We start from the raw sequence: 20,642 nt of genomic DNA, 5'->3' as shown, positions 1-20,642 counted from the left end.
GTAAGGTTTTCTTCTTCCCTTGCGTAATAGTGTTACGTATAGGGCTTGTCGGGTTTTCTTTTAAGGGGGTTTGGGAAACAGTCTCTTCTTTTCTTCTACTATTCCTTCAAAATACAAACGTTTGTTTTTCTTCTTTTCCTGCTTTGTGGACCTATGGATGATTTGACAAGGCATTGGAACTGCCTTTCCCTGTTCAAAAAGGAGGGGAATGATGTTTGTTTCAAAAAAGACCGCTGCTCCAATGAACATATTATTGCAGCCCAATTTTTCACCAAACGAGCTTTGAGTATGGATGCTGTGGCGAAGACTTTTAAGCCACTATGGAGGGCAGACAACGGTTTTACAATGAGTAAAGAAGGATCTCACAAGGCTTTATTCATTTTTGATAACAAGGATGATGTGGATTGGATTCTTTCTAGCGAGCCTTGGAGTTTTGATAAATATCTGGTCGTCCTAGAGAGATATGAGTGTCAAACTCCTCTGGAGGATCTGAAGTTTGATAAGGTTTCTTTTTGGGTCCAAGTGCATAACATCCCTATCAGCTATCGGAACAAATCAGTTGCAGAAGATATTTGTGAAGCAATAGGAAAGGTTGATCGATCAACTAAAGTTTCAAATAGCGAGGGAGGTAGCTATGTTAGAGTGAGTGTTACTCTGGATGTGTACCAACCACTGTGCCGAGGAAGAGTTGTCACTTTTGAGGGAGGCGGAAAAATATGGGTAAGTTTCAGATATGAACGTTTACCTAACATATGCTATTGGTGCGGTTGTTTTGATCACAGTGACAGGGACTACGACACCTGGGTTCAGAGCAAGGGCACGTTAAGGGTGGAAGAACAACAGTTTGGGTCTTGGATACGAGCTACATAGTTAGGTCCGCCAAAGAAAAATGTGGTAAGGGTATCGGGGTTCTATGAAGAGAGGGCTAAAAATATGTCTACACGGCGACGGAGGGAAATGAGATTCAGTCCGGCGGTGGGGGCAGGTTCCATTCCAAAGGCAAATATAGCAGATCCAACGCATAAGAAAAGTTCCATTTTGGGTGCAGATTATGGGGAAATAAATAAAACAAACCCCCATAATCTCGTGTCTGTAACAGGAAGTTCCTTTTCAGTTGCCCAGGCCCGAGGAAATCAAGGAGTGGACTTTGAGGAGCAATTAAATGAGATTGATACAGAGCTAGGTATTTATGAGGAGCCAAAAAAATTGGGATCCGCTAAGGGAGCAACACCGTTGACTGCAATTTCCCAACCATTTAATATGGACACTTTAAAAAATGAGCTGACACCTACTCAGCAGCCGACAGAACCGCCACTTGGTGAGGCACCGAGTCACAGACCCCATGCACGTCCATTCCTAGACGTGACGAATCAGGGCCATGCACCTTCAATTGTTGAACCTTCATCACAGACTAAATGGAAGCACATAATTCATGAGTTTTCAGGTAAAACTTCCACCTTAGAAGATCAAATTGGTTTAAAACGCCCTAGTGATATGGTTATAGACATCTGTGAGTCACCATGCAAAAACTTTTGGTTTTCAATAAAGATAAAGAAAACTATTCGATATTGGCGAAGGCTGGTTCGCAGCCCCGCCAAGCACAATAAGTTGCATCGTGTGGAACTGCAGGGGGCTTGGGAACCAACTACCAGTCCAAGAACTAGCAGAGGTAGTGACTGCAAAAGCTCCCGTTGTTGTGTTCCTAGCTGAAACATTGGCAGACGAAGCTAGGCTAGAGTACGTGAAAAATAGGATTCAATTTGATAAGAAGTTTGTTTTGGAGAGGATTAATAGGGGTGGAGGTCTCGTTCTTTTCTGGAAAAATGATCTGGTGGTTGATGTGGTCTCTTCTTCTTTGAACCATATAGATGCAGTTATTAATAAGGATACTGAAGCAACCTAGCGCTTCACCGGTTTCTATGGCGAACTGGAAAAACATAGACGGCAGAATCATGGGATTTACTTCGTAATTTACATAGCCAAAAGTCAGTAGCTTGGCTGTGCGCCGAGGACTTCAATGAGATCCTAAAGCAAAGTGAGAAGCTTGGGGGACGGATGAGACCTTTGGGACAAATGCAACTCTTCAGGGACATTTTGGATGAATGTGGCCTCATGGACATTGGCTTTAAGGGTTCGCCTTTTACTTGGAGCAGACATTATAATAATGGAGTTTCGATATGGGAAAGGCTAGATAGAGCAGTGGTCTCCTATGATTGGTTTTCTAAATTCCCAGGTGCTCGGGTTCATCATGTAGATAGTACAACTTCAGATCACAAGATTCTATGGATTGAGAATTAGGATTTGAACTGTTCACCGAGGGAGAGGCTGTTCAGGTTTGAGGAAATGTGGATAGGCGATAAGGGGTGTGGTGAGAAAGTGGAAGGTGTTTGGCAGGTCAGCTATGAAGAGAAGGGAAGCACTAGAGTAATTAAAAAGGTAGAAAATTGTGGGAAAGCTCTAACTAAGTAGAGCAAAGACTGCTTCGGCAATGTTAGAAAACAATTAGAGCAAAAAAGAAGAGAGTTAGTTCAGATAGAAAAAGTGGTCCTCCAAGGAGGGAATTCAGGCAAATTAGTGGAGCTCAAAAAAGAGATTAATTCTCTTATGGATAAGGAGGAACGAATGTGGCGTCAGAGATCATGCACTTTGTACCTTCAAGATGGAGGCCAAAATACCAGATTTTTTCACTGTCGGGCAACACAAAGAAAACGTAAAAATCTCATCACCGGTATCAAAGATCAGCCCAATACCTAGTGTACAAACCCTGAGGAAGTTTCGGCCACTTTTAAATCATACTTTCAGCAACTTTTTGCTGCATCTAGCCCCGAGATTACTGAGGCAGACTTGGACTCTATTCCACGGGTAGTCACAGCTGAAAGGAATGAGAGCTTGACTGAGAATTTTCAAGCTTGGGAAGTTGAGCTTGCATTGAAACAAATGGCACCACTTAAAGCACTTGGATCGGATGGAATGCCGCCATTATTTTATCAGAACTTTTGGGAATTGGTAAAGGGCGATGTTATTCATGATGTTTTGTATTTTTTATATTCGAGTTGCATTCCTAGCCCTTTAAATCATACATTCATCACTTGATTCCTAAAACAAAAAATCCTGAGTATGTTACTGAGTTCAGACCTATTAGCTTATGTAACGTGCTTTATAAGATTTTTTCAAAAGTTCTTGCAAACATGCTGAAAAGAGTCCTTCCCAACATTATCTCAGAACACCAGAGTGCATTTATCAAGAGGCGTTTGATTACAGATAATATTTTAGTTGCATTTGAGACTTTGCACTATATGAAGAATCATAATTCTGGAAATTCGGGGTTCATGGCTCTTAAACTCGATATGAGTAAGGCATATGACCATGTTGAATGGTCTTTCCTGAAGGCGGTGATGTCACAAATGGGGTTTAATGATTGGTGGATAGGATTGATTATGGAGTGTGTTACCACAATCACTTAATCAATTCTAATCAATGGGGAACCCAATGGAGAAATCAGGCCAAGCAAGGGTATTTGCCAAGGTGATCCTTTGTCACCATATTTATTCCTACTTTGCTCAGAAGGCTTGCACAGGTTGATTCAAAAGGCAACAGAGGGGTGATATTCATGGGGTGTCTATATGTCACAATTGTCCTAAACTAACCCATTTGTTCTTTACAGATAACAGCCTTTTGTTTTGCAAGGCTACCACTCAGGAGTGTGAAAAGGTGATGGAAATCCTCTCATCTTATGAAAATGTGTCAGGGCAGAAACTAAATAGAGACAAAACAGCTCTCTTTTTTAGTAAGTCTACCCCAAGTGATGTGCAAAGGCAGATTATGGAAACCCTTGGAGTTAGTGAGCTAACGCAATATGAAGAGTATTTGGGATTGTTGGCTATGGTGGGGAGGAATAAAAGAGTTAGTTTTGATAAATTGAAGCAAAGGGTGTGGAAGAGACTACAAGGATGGGAGGGTAAGCTCTTATCACAAGCCGGTAGGGAAGTACTCATCAAATCCGTCATTCAAGCAATCCCCACTTACACAATGAGTTACTTTAAACTCCCTATTACTTTGTGTCAGGAGATTGAGACCCTTATAAGAAAATTTTTGTGGGAACAAAAGGGGGATAGGAGGAAGATTCATTGGGTTAGATGGGAGGATATGTGTCAGCATAAATATAAGGGAGGAATGGGTTTTAAGGATTTGACAATGTTTAATGAGGCGATGCTTGCTAGGTTAGCTTGGAGACTCCTTCATGATGACAATTCTCTTTTTTACCGAGTGTTCAAGGCTCATTTCTTCCCAAGATATTCCATTCTAGAAGCCAAGGAGTCTTCTTCTGCTTCTTACTCATGGAAAAGTATTCTCAAAGGTAGAGATGTCATCCAAAAAGAGGCCACTTGGAGAGTGGGTGATGGGAAGATGATAAATATTTGGGGGGATAATTGGCTGCCTTCACATTCTTCAGCCAAAATCACAACACCAGTTCTATTTGGACAAGAGAACTCAAATGTGGAGGTGTTAATTAATCCGGTGACAAGAAGTTAAAGGACGGAGGTAATTGAGAATGTATTCAGTGCACAGGAAGCCAAGATTATCAAAGGTGTTCCACTAAGTTCCACAAGCCAAAAGGATGTACTGATGTGGCCGTTTACACCTTCTGGCACTTATTCGGTGAAATCGGGCTACAGGTTTCTGTTTGATAATTCTGCCTAACCCCAGGTTTCAAATCAGGATTCGACTTTCTGGAAGAAGTTATGGAGTTTGAAAGTACTGAGCAAGGTTAAAAATTTCGTGTGGAGAGCTAGCAGGGAAGCTCTGCTGGTGAAAGCTAATCTATGCTGAAGACGGATCACCACAAAGGGCCAGTGCGAGACTTGCAAAACAGGGGATGAAACATGTTCACATGCTATTTTCTTTTGCTTTGATGTGCAGGTAATATGGAACTCAAACCCTCAGTGGTGATGGCTTTCGGAAATGACAGGCAGCAACATTATGGACATCTTCAAACGAGCTTTTGAGGAGAGGATGGACGTGGAGCTGTTGGCTTTTACTAGCTGGGCCGTGTGGAACAGGCGGAACCAAGTGCGACTCAAGCAACAGGCTTGCCCCCTCGATCAGATTCATGTCTTATCTACGGATAGGAAAAATGAGTTCCAGCTCTTTCATCAACAAGCTGGGACGCCTCAACACAGAAAACATGTCTGATGGAAGCCACCAGATCAAGGGTGTTACAAGATCAATTACGACGGGGCGGTCTTCACTCAACAAGCGAAAGCTGGTCTCGGTGTTGTTATCAGGAATGAGGAAGGTGCGGTGATGGCATCGATGACACAACTTGTGCCACTCCCAACAACAGTGGCTCAGGTCGAAGCATTAGCAGCAAAAAGAGCTACGAAATTTGCACTTGAACTTGGTTTAAACATAGTTATTTTTGAGGGAGACTCAAAGGTTATATGTAGGGAACTCCAAGATCACAGTCCATCTCTAGTTTTGCATGGACATATTTTTCAGGATGTCAAATGTTCGGCAGGAGCTTTTCAATTTGTGGGTTTCTCTCAAGTACACTGTCTAGGAAACAATGTAGCTCATGCATTGGCAAGAAGGGCTGTTAGGAAACCAAATTTAACTGCCTGGATGGAAGATATACCACCATACATTCACCATTTTGTACAGGTTGATTTAGCCAATATTGAATAATAATAATAGCAAGCTTCATTCTCAAAAAAAAAAAAAAAAAAGAGTTTAATATTAGAATTATTGTTTTTATTTGTTAGTGTTGTTGTTGGTGCAATTTAATTGGATCGAGCAGGGTGAGGAGAGAGAGAGAGAGAGAGAGAGAGAATATTAAAATTGATTTATTTAATATTTTTGAAAGATGCAATTGAATTTCAATGTATGGTGTCCACTCTATGGTAATTAATCTTATCATCAAGCTAAGACATCAATCAGTTTTTAGTGTAAAGTAAGTTCAACCCCTATTTCTTATTCGATTACAAAAGATTCTACCAATTGAGACACTATAACTCTTTAAAAAAAATTACCAATATAGAGAATCAGTTGGAAATTAGCTTTATAGATTCACTCTCCAAAGGTGAAAACACCATCTATAATCCATTCTTGGATTTGTTGTGATAATATGGTGGCTTCTTGGATCTTGAATGCAGTTTCTCCACAGATTGTATCAAGCATAATCTACAGGAATACAGCCGTGAAGATTTAGAATGATCTTAGAGAAATGTTTTCTCAAAGAAACAATCCTAAAGTCTTTCAACTACAGAAAGACATTGCTGTGATCTCATAAGGTGAATCCTCAATCCTGTCTATTTCACTCAATTGAAAGCATATTGGGATCAATTGCAGAATTATTGTCCTTTTCCAACTTGTTCTTGCGAGAAATGTACCTGCAATTTGACTCAAAAGCTCACTAATCTTCAACTCCAAGATTCAATGATGCAATTTCTCATGGGGCTTAATGAGTCCTTTGCTCAAATCAAGGGGCAAATCTTGTTGATGAAGTCAATTCCATAGATCAATAAGGTTTATTCACTATTGATTCAAGAAGCACAGAGAAAGTAGGTCATCATTCACCAATTCATGTTGAATTAACAGCTTTGGCTACCAAAGCTTTCACGAAGGGAAAAGAGAAATCAATTTGTAGCCATAATAGTAAAATGGGCCATACAGTGGAGACATGCTACAAGATTCATGGCTTCCCTCCTGGTTTCAAGTTCAATGGAAAGAACTCTAAACCAAGTGAGTGTTCAAGATGAGTCTACTAAGAAGACTTGGAGTTGTTCTAATTTTGCTTATGGGGTGTCAGATTTCCTCATGGTCTTTATTGGAAGAATACATAAATACATATTTAGAACAATAACACACAAAAAAAAAAAAAAAAAAAAAAAAAAAAATTTTGCTCAAATCAAGGGGCAAATCTTGTTGATGAAGTCAATTCCATAGATCAATAAGGTTTATTCACTATTGATTCAAGAAGCACAGAGAAAGTAGGTCATCATTCACCAATTCATGTTGAATTAACAGCTTTGGCTACCAAAGCTTTCACGAAGGGAAAAGAGAAATCAATTTGTAGCCATAATAGTAAAATGGGCCATACAGTGGAGACATGCTACAAGATTCATGGCTTCCCTCCTGGTTTCAAGTTCAATGGAAAGAACTCTAAACCAAGTGAGTGTTCAAGATGAGTCTACTAAGAAGACTTGGAGTTGTTCTAATTTTGCTTATGGGGTGTCAGATTTCCTCATGGTCTTTATTGGAAGAATACATAAATACATATTTAGACAAAAAAAAAAAAAAACCCAATTTTGAATGCCGAAAAAGATAATAGATTTAATCTCAAACCTGGAACCTCATTGTTCCTAAAACTTTTCAATATCATAAATATTATAGGCACAAGGTAAAGAGGTGTCATCTTATGAATAGTAAGGCCAAATCCCTCTACCAAGTTGATATCTTCCCTCTTAATCCCATTTGGCACTTCCCAATCAAAACAGTATAACAGTTTGCAATGAAACCATGACCGTAGTGGATCTCATTATCATGCCAAGACACATTCTAGATCCTACCGGACCCAGATGGTAATGAGTTCAAAATTGTAACCCTTAAAATCAATGGCATTGTCCTCAAACCTCTCATGATAAAACTCATTCAGATTCTTCCAAGTGTTTAGGTTTATCCCAATAGCTCAAGCATTAATCAAGATTCTTAATTTTGTGTTAATATCATAGCCACCTATCTTACAATGCAACATTGCCTCATGTGGACGTAAACGGGTAAAGGGTAGTTAGAGGGTGGAACCTTTTAGAGTCTCCTTCACCACCATTTTCAAGTATTGAAGCTTTTCTAACTAGTTTTCATACACATTCAGTTTCCTTCCAACACAACTTCTAATTTATGCTCAGACTTGCGGCTGAACGGTTGTATTTCCCATGAGAATTGCAATGGTTTGATCACCTAACGGTGATATAACCGATGAATGAAAAGATATTGTCAAGAAGCTATTTCACTTGAATACAGCTAAATTTTTGTATTTCTAACCAGAATTGCAATGGTTGGATTGCCAATTGGTTATACTTCAGATGGCTGTGATCGGAAATGCAAATGGATTGGAAGTTCTGTGTGGAGGGGTGGAAGATAGACAAAAGTTCCAAGCAACGGAATTTAGAGAGAAAATCAAGGCCAATGTTTCTTTTAAAAAACAAAACAAAACAAAACAAAACAAAACCCTACAACAGTAAAAACTGCTGGTCCATGATGTAATTTTACTTTTCAATGGAATCAATCTTCGAAATGAGACTTAAAAGTGCAATTTTCTCACATTTTATTTCAACTGCTACTGGTACACTACTATATTAAAATTGAAATTTCCATCCAAACCCCTCCAAAAGTCTGGAATGTTAAGGAAGTCCATGTACAAGGATTTTCCAGTGCACAATCAGCACAAGGATGGTTCATTTCAGAAAACTAATTTTCGTAATACCTTATTCATAACTGGATCCAAGCCACAAACTTCAGAAAAATTAAGGGAAACAAACGGAAACCATTTCCAAGTCTAATATTGAGTCAAATTTACAATACATTTTGTTAACTTTTGAATATTCCCACCCCAAATTTAAAAAGACGTCTCCTTCCAAAATAAAGCTAGTGGGAGAAAGAATACATCACAAGTTCAGGTCACCAACACATCTTGTGGCTACATCACCAATGCAAAGGATAACCATCAGCAAAATGAAAAGCAGATAGCAACCAGAAAGCAATCAAGTCATATCCTAACAGATTTCAGCATATCATCTGCAAGCAAATTATGGTGAGACAACAGTAGTTCACCTTGGACCAAATAAGAAGAAAATTGCAAGTCGCGTCGCTCTATCATCCTGCAAGCATGGATAACTACAAGCTTCTATAGTCTATCACAGTGACCTCATCCTCTGGTGCATCTAGGTCTTGATAACTGCACAAAATTAAATGCAATCAGCATATCCTCTTTATATCATCAGGAAGGCAAAGGACACATACAGGGAAATTTATTAAGCTCTAAAAGAAAGCACCAGAAACAGCAATGTCAAATATCAGCCAGAGAAATTGTATCACCATTCATATCCCAAAATTTTAAATACACAAACAAGAACTTGTTTCACAATGGCAATTTGATGGCAGTGGCAAAACAATTTTGAGCATCATCAAAAGATCAATAGAGATGAGTTGATGTTCATGTTCATGTGTGTGTGTGCATGTGTGTGTATAAACATATATAATAAATGCATGTATGTTCATGAGACATATGTAAGTCTACACACACACACACACACACACACACAACTCTTTGTAAATGTTACATCACTCAATAACGTCTTTATATATATATATATATATCACTCAATAAATTTTCTTTGAATCAACGCACGTGCGCGTGTGTGTGTGTGAATATCCACACACACACATCATATACGTACAAGTATGTTCAAGAGATATATGTGTTTACACACATTTTCACCTATATTGTTTAATCTTCTAATAATTCAAAATATTCAATAAACGCTTTGATTTATTTTGTAATGTAATCATCAATGGCTCTTATAAAAGAGATAAGAAAATGAATTATGTGACTAATATGTTTTATTACTGGAAAACATATACGCTTTTTTTTTTTTTTTTTTACTAATATATGCATTATTATCTACTACAAAAACTCTAGTAAAAATATATACATATATATATATATATATAATTTGACTTCACTAGTTCAAACCAAGTTGGAGGAAAAAAAAAAAAAAAAAAAGTCTACCTTTATCGTTTTTAAATTTATATGAATGGGCTTGATCAGTAAGTAATCTAACCTATTTATGTAAAGTCATCAATATCAACAGATTCAACAGGCCAAAACCTCATATCATAGTTTATCCATTTATATACATAAGCACACGTTTAAAAAAGAAAAGTGGCAGAATAGGATGTCTGGCCTATAGTTCGAATAAAATTACATGATTGACTTTGAAGAATACCATTATTATCTCCTCTTTGATTTAATAAAACAAATAATCATTCTTGTCCTTTAGCTTCTTTAAATGAATACCACTCACCACTGTTCCTTCTCACATTTTGGTCTTCATTTAAAATGACAAGACAATTATAGTTAGGGGTGTACAGGACACTGATTTCACCAACCTGTACCAACGTTGCCAAGCCATACCAACCACTTCAAGCCGCAGCAAATGTGCTCGGCAGCGGTGCACAGTGACCTGTGCCCCTAAACTGATGTAAACCAGTCTCAGTAAGGTGTTTTAAAANTCCGACTTTAACCCCCCCCGTGTTCCCAACTCCCCCCCCCCCCAATGCCACTCCCCCAACCCCCCCCCCCCCCCCCCCCCCCCCCCCTCCAAAAACCAATTTTCCCCCTTTTTAATATCACCCACAAAAGACCAAACACCTCACATTCTCACTACCCATATCATAACCTTCAATTCTCCACCAATTGTTGATTTACAAAGTGTATTATTTTCACAGATCTAAATGACTTCTACTCCCTCCAACAACGATGAAGAAACATTTGCCATCAAAAATGACCTCAATAGCCCTCTCAGTTCTCCCCTTCTCCACCCCTCCAATTGGGCTCCTTTGCTAACAAGCTTCCCATCTCGCAGTGACTTCTTTGTTGCTTGTGTTCAATCGATTTGCTGGGATGCCTATTGTGGTTGATGTGTTTGTGAATGGGACCAACAAAACCAACAGTATCAAACCAAAAAACTGCCCCAATAAAACTTAGCTTTCCCCTTCCACCGATGTGGCTTGAATCCCATTTTTGAAAAGCCAATAAGGACAGAGTGGTGCCAATATCCCTGCAAAATCCAAAAGCCAACCGCACCATCCAATGAACAGCCCTAATTAGTGCACCATCTCAAGTTCAATCCTCTTATATCTCCCACTCTCTTGTCCTCACTCTTGTTACACACATTTTACAGAATATTGCCTCACAAAACATGGTAGACCTACAACCATGTTTCAACAAAGTACTCTCACTCTTTTATATAACTTATAGCCTTAAGGGGAGAGGGAAGAGGAGATTTCAATTAGTGACCTCCACTCCATGAGCTGTGCCTTTAACCGATTATGCCACCCCTTGAGGTTTACAACAATGTGCTCTCATATTAACAGTTATCTCCATTGTCAAAGTATCTACCAATAATCAACGTTTTCTATCCCTTAAATCCCATCCCATTTACACTCAACTAGTATCCTAAAGATTTTGCAATAATTCTTCCCATTATAAAACCTATAAAAAATAATAATAAATAAATAAATCTTAACCTGGGTATTTTAAACCAGCATTGGCTTCAACAACCTAAATTTGGACAAAAATATAAATAATAGCACAATCCCAAGCAAGCCTAGCAAGTTACATTGCTTGCATATTTCAGCATTTAGTAAACATGCTTATGCTTGGCTTATGTGATTGACATTACAAGTACTTGTTTCATCCATAACCTTTTCCAAATTATGCCTTACTTTCAGGTGGTTTTTGTATTCCTACCAAAACCAGTGAATTTTCCCCCTTCGATTTATAATAAAGGAAATTATATGCACCTTCATGGTTGTAGCTCTCCAAAGTCATTCTTGTATTGTATTTTTTCACCCTAATGGAATGACACCCCACACAAAGCATGCATGCACACGTACACAAAAGGTCTTGAAGTTTGTGCATCAACTAAATACAAAACAAAACTAAAAGAAGAGAAAGAATATCATGAAGTTGGAGGTTAGGCAAAATCTTTGATTGCAAATTACCTGCGTAGACGTCGAGGATCCTGTCTAAAACCTGGGGAAAAAGCAAGAATTGGGGCAGGCCCAGTTAACTGCGGCCCTGGCCGCCCAACTCTACCGCCACCTTCAAAAGGGGGAGGACCACCCTGCTCTCGCAACATCCGCATTGCAACTTCAGGCGGAGCAGGAACAAAAGGCCCTAATGGACTGCAGTCACAACAATATACAAGCTCCCATTGAAATGAAAAATAATAATAATAAATACCAATTTCCATCTTGATTTACACAATATTGCCACAATCACTATTAACATACCCAGCACCAGGAACAGGCATCAATACCGGCGGAGGAGCTATATCGGAGGGGAAAGGAGGAGCACCATGCATTCCTTGTCCACCAAAAGTGTCGTACATTGGTTCATCAAGATTTCCTCCATCTGGACCATCTTTGTTGGAGAGATAATCACTTGGATGTGGGTTTTCAGACCTATCATATTTTTCACCACCATTAGCTCGATTATCACGTTCTCTACGGCTGCCACGCTCATCTTTCAATCGATTATCTGAACCTAGCCTACGCCTAATTGGCTTGTCCTTCTGCAGAGAAAATTCTTTCTTTTTAACAATGAGACATGAGAAAATGATACTACTACTCTGTCTTGCTTTGAAATCGCAGATGTTTAGAAAAGAACAAATACAATGACCTTATCAAAATGTCCAAAGGTAAGCATCACTTTAACCCTTAGTTGCTTTTTTCTTAATAGGTAAGAGAAATACAGGAACATGTTGACAAAAAAGTTGACTATTTTAAAGTAGAGATTTATTCTGAGGCATCCCAAACAAGAAAACAAGATGCTCATTAGGTAAAAGTTGGTAATAATAACCAAACATCATCAACAACATTAATGGTGACATTGGAACAAACAGTGGGAGGATTAGCAGTAACAAGAGGGGGGATGCGGTTTCATATCTTTTCATGTAAGCTTCTCTAGATAATCAAATATTCAAAACTAGAGAGCAACTAACAATTCCTTACAAACCAGATTGTAGTAAGTTGAAGCAGATGAAAACATAAATCTAAAATTCAAAAGACACATATTTTGGTATCAAAATTAGAGGGCAACCAACAATTACTTCCAAACCAGATTGTAGTAAATTGGAACAGATGAAAACAGAGATCTAAAAATCAAAAGACATAATTTTTGGTATTGGTTACCTAAATTTGACATTTAAAATAAGTAGGCTTTACATGTTGCAAAACTTAATGAGCTCAGACCGAAGGTGTAAAGTTTATCCTATCCTTAATACAGCTAAATTTTTAATTCTGAAAATTTAGTCACAAACCAGAGACTGATCATGGGGAGGCAACATGAAATTGAATCTTAGTGGTTAAAAGAATGGGTCTAGTAACAAGTAATAACAAACTAATATCAAGTTATATGTTTACCACTAGCGCTGCCCATGGATCGGGCAGGCTCAGGCGTACCCTCAACCTGCGACTCGACCCGATCACATCAGGTTGGGAAGGAAACGAACCACTACCAACCAATCATCCCAGGTTATCAACCAAGCAAATCAACAGGTTTGGCAGTCGTATCCGTTGGATGCTTAGTTAGCAAGTTGGAAGGCAAGGGAGACGAAGTCAAAGAAATGCGAGGGAGATCTCGATCTCCAGGGTTGCCACTGCCAGATCTCAACCTCGACGGTCAGATCTCAGACATAATTAATAGGATTTTTTTTATCCATAAGAAAAGATATTTATTGATGTACAAAAAAAACAGGTGCCAAAGCCCGAGTACATAGGAAGTATACCATGGACGCTCTAAGCAAGAAAATTTTAACCAAGATACAAACTGTCCATTATCGCTAACAGGTCTGAATCTAGACCAGGAGAAGATGACCCATAATTCTCTAGCTACATCAAAATGCAAAAAATAGTGGTGTATAGCCTCCCTATCGGACTTGCACATACCACACCAATCTGGAATTATAATTTCCCTTTTCCTATGATTGTCAGTAGTTAAAATCTTCCCTTCCAGTGGAGACCAAATAAAAAAACCAATATGAGTGACTAACCCGCCAAACCACCCACTAGGGGAATTATCAATCCCAGCCAGTCAAAAGTTTGTAATGGGAATTTTATTTACTCATCAGGGAAAAAAAATAAGTTTTCTAAGAGATATACCATAATTAATGGGAGTTTTATAAATAGACATGTTAAAGTACTATGTAGCCAAGACAATCCACAGAACACTGATAAGCCATACCTGTACGGGTTGCTGCATAATTGGTGTTCCACCAGGTGAATCAGCATCACTGCAAATGATGTAAAGTATTTGTCACTGCATCTTGAAATCAACACATAAAGAAAAAACAAGATGCTAAAAGTACATACTTCATGTAATTTTGGAAATACAGCTCTTCACGCACTTTGGAGGTCAACTCCATTAAAAGTTCAGGGTGTTTCAGTTTAAGATGCTTGTGCACAAACTCAGAAGCATGAAACAGCTTTGTGCAACCCTTGGCTCCACAACCATACTTCCAGCCATACTTCTCATCCCTAATTTTACGGACATAAGGATCTAAAAATTCAACAGCGGCAGTGTCTATCTTTTCCTTAGCAGTCATCACTTCCAAAGGGTCTTGACCCCTCAGCCTCTCCTGCCAACGTGAGTCAAGTTTATTTTCCCACTCAGCCCCATCAGTATTTGAAACAGAGGTCTTCCCCTCCACTCTCACATGCCGGAGACCCTTAGCTTCACTTGTCTCAATCATTCCATAATAATCTAATCCATGGATTCGCCATAAATAAGTAATAAGTGTATCTAGGAGCTCCACGCCCTCAAGGCCCTTGACAGAGGTTAAGCCCCGTATAATAATTACTGGACCAGTGGAGCCACCATGAGACTTCTCTCTATTTGTTATGTCATTATCAGAGCCACATAAAATATTTTCCTCAATCCCTTTTTCAGAATCAAGTTTACGTACAAGTGCCTGTGCTTGTTCAATGTCAACATGGATTCGTCTGGGATCAGAACTGATGAGGTGAGCCTTAGGAGCTGCTGAAAGATCAGTTTCTTTAGCTGGCCCCCGACCATGCCGTCTTCTTTTGCCTCCTATGTCTACTTCATCCTCAGAATTTGGATCACTATTCTGTCCTGATTTATTTGATGATGAAGCATTGACACCAGGGCCTCTACATGATAGAATGTAAATTACTTGTCTGCTATCATAGATAATAATATTTGATGGCAAGATTAAAATATTGCCAAAAAGATGTGGCCAATCTTACAAGTCCAATGTTCCACTTTGCAAATCAAGTAAAAAATCCTTCGCAACCTTTCTTGCCAGTTCATTCCTCCTAAAAGGAAACACCAATAAAAATAAATCAGTACCTTCAAGAGAACGTGCAGTTAACACTATTTAACCCAAACTAGAAACAAAGATTGTAAATTTTCAGGCCCACAAAATTTCTTCAGCTAGATTACAACTGTATGAATCACATTCTTTCATCATATACCTTTCTATGACAGCAATTAGATTTGTCGGGTGATATTTGTCCTTCAACCTAAATAGGAAAGAAAGTTCAATTAGAATGATGTAAGTAAAAAGAAAGCAATTAAGAACAAGGCAGATAAGAAATACCATTCCTCGTCTTTATGAGCATCAAAAAAAGCTCGTTTCTGAGTTGATATATACTCAGACTTGTATTCTTGATATCTGCATGAAACGCCAAGATCACTTACTTATTTTAGAATGATCACAAGATGGGCTCAAGATTGAACTCTAAAGCAATTAGGAAACTCCCCATTATGTACCTGCGCTCAGCTTCAGCCGGTAGTACATCATCCTCAAGCTCCTGAATGAATTGCTTATATGACATCAAGCCCTCTCTGAAAAAATTTATTTATTATGTCACATTGCTAGGTAAAGAGAATTATAGCTCCAATATGAAGATGTTATTGATTTTCAAAAGCTTCACTATATATATATATTGGATAGGTAAGAAAAATTGTATTAATAGAAAACTACTTTATTAAAGAAATGAAGTAGGTAAAGAGAATATGTACAAGCAACAAAAAGAAAACAGAAAATTATGTACAAACTATGGTTAAAACTTTGATAGTCAACCTAGCAATCATAAATATCCTTAGAAAATTATACTAATCTAAGCATTAATGTGTCAACAACTCTTAATTGCTCTTTTATGAGCCCATAACCAGAGTGAACAAACTTTGGCAAAGGTATTAGATTTCAGTGTCCATATTAAACCCAGATTTTAATTTAATGAAATTGCTGCAATGGACATTTCAAATTAAAGGAAATAGAAAAACCCTGGATTTTGGATAAATCAATTAATGAGCACTTGCAACTGGAAGAACTCAACTCAAGGAAGTGTTTAATTAATTGATTTGGTTGGTTACACCATTCTTGACACCACATAATTTCATGGCTATATATATATATATATATATTCCATGACTTCTTTTCCTATCTCAGTTATATCTCTTCTAGCCTTTTGCTTGTCAAGTAGAACTTTACAACTCCACCTTATATAAGTTCAAACCAAATTTCTCTAATTTTCCCCATTGATACCACTATGTTATAACCTCAACTGAAACACTATCCACTCTTCAGTAACAAGCATTTATACCCATTCCAACTACACTTAAATCACTATGATTTTCAAAACTCTAACACAATGTACGATATGTAAAGCTGGTTTCATATCCATCTAATTGCTTTTTCCTCTGAAAAAATTTGGGCTACATTGCCACCTGTCCATTAACACAATCATAAAAAGTAATAAGGAAAATAGAATAATTATACAGAAACAATAGCTTAGATGGTTTAAACCTTCAGCTATACATGATTCCCTACTACCACGCTGTTTTGAGTGTTCCAGTACAACTCAAACTCAAAACCTAAAAAGAAATTGAAGTCCATTCTAGAGGTTAAAAAAAAAAAATTAGAGAGAGAGAGCAACAATAATAATGAAATTAATATTGTTATCCACATGATACAGATCCATGTCAACAGTGACGATTTCAAGTATGGAGAATGCTCTGGTCTTTACACTCTCACTCCATTATAATCTACATGCGTCAAAGATATTAAATGAAAACCTCATTGGAAAATCTTCTCTCCTATTAACTTCTAGAAACAGTAGAGGAACTAAAACAATAAAATAACCAATAATTATTCCTAGACAAAGCCCTATGCAATGGTAGCAATAAAAATTACAATTCCACCATTCTCTGCATGATTACCATTAATCTTAAACTAATGACTCAAATTACAAAATTATTTAATCCTATATTTCTACTTACATAACCTTCGTAACCTATCAACTCCTGTGACCTGTCCCAACACATGTTGCAGATAGGCCCCAGATGTGAAAAGCTCTAGGTCACCAAACTGAAAATTATTATAAAAACAGCATCAGTATTAGAAAAAGATGCTGCTCAATCAAATGCAGATGATCAAGTGGATTATCTTTGGAACTAATTACTTTTTCTGTCTCTCCAATCATTGGTATTGTCACTTTCCATATGGACTCGCCTAAAATAATTAGATAGATATTTAGAGTCTTTTTTTGACAATAAAGTAATAAAGACATTAGCATTAAGGCATAGATCATGCAAACAAAACAGGAATGAAGTCATGAAGATAAATGAAACCTCAACCAAAAGTGAAGTTGTGAAGTACACAACATGATCAAATGCAAACCTTTGAGTAGTCCCTATATTGGAAGCATCACTATACCCACCACGGCCTGAATCCCAATCTGCAAAAAGAATAGAAGACAATAGGCTCTAAGTAAACAAAAAACATGACAGTAAGAAGAAATTTTAGCCATGCAATAACAAGTGTCACCTAAATAAGACTACTGGAACTGGATACATGCTACACTGTCTGCATAAAACTATGCCAACACCGCCAAAGACTTGGATACATCAGTGCAACTATGCTTTATGTGGCCAATATGACTAGAAACAAACAATAGTGTTTCAAGGAAAAGAGAAGCTACTCCAAGTTCTGGTCTTCATAGTCCTGGCTTCAGCTACTCCAACTTCTTTACTGTAGCTTACTATTGATCTTTTAGAAAATAGTCTGTATCTCTTTGTTACACTATTATCATAATTTTTCCATTATGGAGATTCCTTCTATATAAGGTGCCCAGAAAACATGCAACTTCATGCTTCTTTGACACCATGTTGTTTTGGATGGTTAAATTTTCTATGAAATATATAAGAAGCCTTCAAAATCAAACAATCTACAAAAGTATCATTAAAGGGTTTTTGGAACTAAATCTCCTATCCAGCATGCAGCAACTGAATGCTTACTTCATATTGGAGTCTCATATGCAAGTTGTTCCTTTCAATCTATGGCTGACGATTTTGCAATTTACTGGTTGAATTCGACCCTAAAAATTCATGGTATTCAAAAACTACATATATATACAAGTACACACAAATATAAAATCTCCCATCTACTAGTGCTACAACCTTTTATCATTTTTTTTTAATATGAATTTTTTTAAAGTTTTTTTTTATAGATAAAAATAACTTAATTAAAAAAGCACAAAAGCGGTGCAATACACAAGGAGTATACAAAGTAACATCCAACTTCTGTCATGTTTTTAAAAGAACATAACTTATGAAAAAAATGTATAATTAAGAAAAAAAGTTGAGCAGTTACCACTGGAAGGACCACTCTGAAAGCCACCAGATGAACGACCCATGTACCGGCCATGAGGCCTTTCATCAGCATACCCATGCCTACCTCCCATCTCACGTTCATATCCACCAGCATAATCGTAACCCAACCTGTGCCAATGATCGTAGTTAAGCAAATTGAACCCAAAAAGAAAATTATGAATCATATTTATACCCCCAAAAAAAAATGATACTAAAAGCACATACATACATATATAGGAAAATCCAATCCATAAACATAAGCATAGAGTTATTAAATAACAATCACTTTCGAGGCATGACAGGTGGAATAGAAGGAAATTGAGTGGAGCACTTGAGCCAAAAATGCAAGTAGGAATACAATGGTGCTCTTTTTTCATCTATGTTTCCATTCAATCTAAAATTTCGATAGTTTCAATGGGAGAGGGGAGATTTGAACCTAAGCGTCTCTGTTGGAAACTTCAAAAGGTGTCAATTGAAATACAAGGCTCCCGCCGTAAATTTCCTAGTCCATATTCTCTCCAATAAAGAAGTTTAGGAAGACTGTGTCCAAAGTTTATTTCCTATAGATACTCTTCCATTGAGCATGGTATATATGTATATATGCATTTGCATACAATTTTTCACCATTTTCAGTAACAAATTCATAAGATGGTAATAAATCTATGAAATTGGCATTGAATTGAATTGAATTATTGAATTTGAGAGAAAGAGTGACCTTCTATCGCCGGGTCCTCCTCCTCTAGGGCTTCCTCTCCGGCCATCATCGTCCCTCCTCGACCGCTTATAGGGAGGCGGCGGCGAGCGTCGAGGGGGAGAGTGCCTTCGATCCCTATACGGCAGTGGAGGTGGCGGGCTCATGCTGCTCCGCCTCTTGTAGTCCCTCGGTGGGGGCGGAGGGGACCTGTTCCGCTCGTAGAAATCGGCTCGGCGCTCTCGCTCTCGCTCGCGTCGTCTCGGAGGAGCTGCTGCTGCTGCTGCTGCTGCTGCTGCTGCTGGTGGCGGCGAGGATTGCTGGTGGGGTGGCTTTTCGGCGGATTTCTCCTTGCGGTCACGGCGGCGGTCGAGGGACTCGACCGGCATGTTCATGACCTCGGCCATGGGAGCTGATCTGAGCTGAGCTGAGCCGGTGGGCGAAACCCTAGGAAGGAAGGAAGGAAGCAGAAAGTTGAAAGAGCGAGGAGATGAAAAGAAAAGAGTGAGGGTCAGAGAGTTGTGAATCGTAGCGTAGCGTGAGCGTAGCTCTGGCTCTCTGACTCTGACTCGGACTCGGACTCGGACTTTAGAGACCTAGTTCGACGCTGAGGAGGCTACTATTGCATTTCCTGCCAGCTGGGCCTGGTCACTGCTGGTGGTCTTCGGGACTCGGGACTCGGGAGACGTGTGCGTAAAATTAAAAATACACAAGTTTCGTATGGTTTTTTTTATTTATTTACTTTTTCCCTGAATCCTGAACAACGACTTTCGTGTTTCCCCACACTATTTTTCTTTCCATATATAATTTTTGAGTACTCATTCTACCACAATATTTTTGCTACAACTCTGACATAGCAGGTGGTTAGTAATTAACTATCACTTACTAGTAGTGGCTTTAAAATTTATTTTTAGAGTTGTTATTAAGAAATTTAAATTATATAAAATTTAATTTAAAAAAATAGCTTGAATATATCTGTAATGGGCAAAAATAAGTCAAACTTACTTTTTTTCCTCGCACAATTAATTTGTAGAGCTGGGACGCCAATTAACCTTTGAAATCCTGTTTGGATGGAATGAACTAACAAAAAATGAATAGATTAACGTTAATTATGAGTATGAGACATAAGGGTTGCTTAAAGATAATCTCGAAAGGCATATATTATGTTTCTCGGGTTTGGTTTGAGATTCCCATTACACTTGTTCTAGGATTATAATCATAATATCTATCTCTCCCTATTCTCAAATGATCCTCTCCGTCTCACAGAGGTTTCTTTGTCTTATATAGTCTCCTAGGTTGTATCTTGGCCTTCCACTTTGAGGGCTAAGGTACATTTCCTTTGATACTTGTCCCATTAGGGCTTCACTAGAAGTTTTCTACCTCAAACTATGAGCTGTGATGACACTATTCAAGAGTCATTTCCTTATTAATGCAACCAGCTAAGTGGGTTCAAAGCATTGAATGCGGAGGCAATTGGTGCTTTATCTATAT

General features: G+C 38.2%; 2 protein-coding genes across 3 annotated transcripts; one reads left to right on the top strand and one right to left on the bottom strand.

Moving 5' to 3' along the window:
- Window positions 1–3,477: 3,477 nt before the first annotated feature.
- Window positions 3,478–5,006, top strand: LOC136063137 (uncharacterized). The gene is made up of 4 exons (XM_065763059.1): window positions 3,478–3,577; window positions 3,665–4,528; window positions 4,708–4,767; window positions 4,921–5,006. Exons 1-4 carry the CDS (start codon window positions 3,478–3,480, stop codon window positions 5,004–5,006), a joined length of 1,110 nt encoding a protein of 369 aa, XP_065619131.1.
- Window positions 5,007–8,293: 3,287 nt separating this feature from the next.
- On the bottom strand, window positions 8,294–19,854 carry LOC112033077 (serrate RNA effector molecule). 2 transcript variants are annotated; one of them, XR_002885164.2, is made up of 13 exons: window positions 19,176–19,854; window positions 18,462–18,589; window positions 17,490–17,547; window positions 15,578–15,652; window positions 15,405–15,479; window positions 15,280–15,327; window positions 15,052–15,120; window positions 14,155–14,955; window positions 14,027–14,075; window positions 12,076–12,356; window positions 11,785–11,967; window positions 8,830–8,953; window positions 8,294–8,695 (listed from the first exon to the last, which is right to left on the bottom strand). XR_002885164.2 is itself a non-coding variant. In XM_024065853.2 (12 exons), the coding sequence occupies exons 1-12, from the start codon at window positions 19,556–19,558 to the stop codon at window positions 8,893–8,895; spliced, it is 2,211 nt and encodes a 736-aa protein (XP_023921621.1). In that variant the 5' UTR covers window positions 19,559–19,854; the 3' UTR covers window positions 8,294–8,892. The 2 variants fall into 2 exon arrangements, 1 of the variants encoding a protein (XP_023921621.1); XM_024065853.2 differs by having other exon boundaries at window positions 8,294–8,953.
- Between the last annotated feature and the right edge of the window lie 788 nt (window positions 19,855–20,642).

This window comes from Quercus suber, unplaced genomic scaffold, assembly GCF_002906115.3.
Source record: "Quercus suber isolate HL8 unplaced genomic scaffold, Cork oak 2.0 scaffold_490, whole genome shotgun sequence".
NCBI lineage: Eukaryota > Viridiplantae > Streptophyta > Magnoliopsida > Fagales > Fagaceae > Quercus > Quercus suber.
This window is presented reverse-complemented; position numbering and strand designations above follow the sequence as displayed.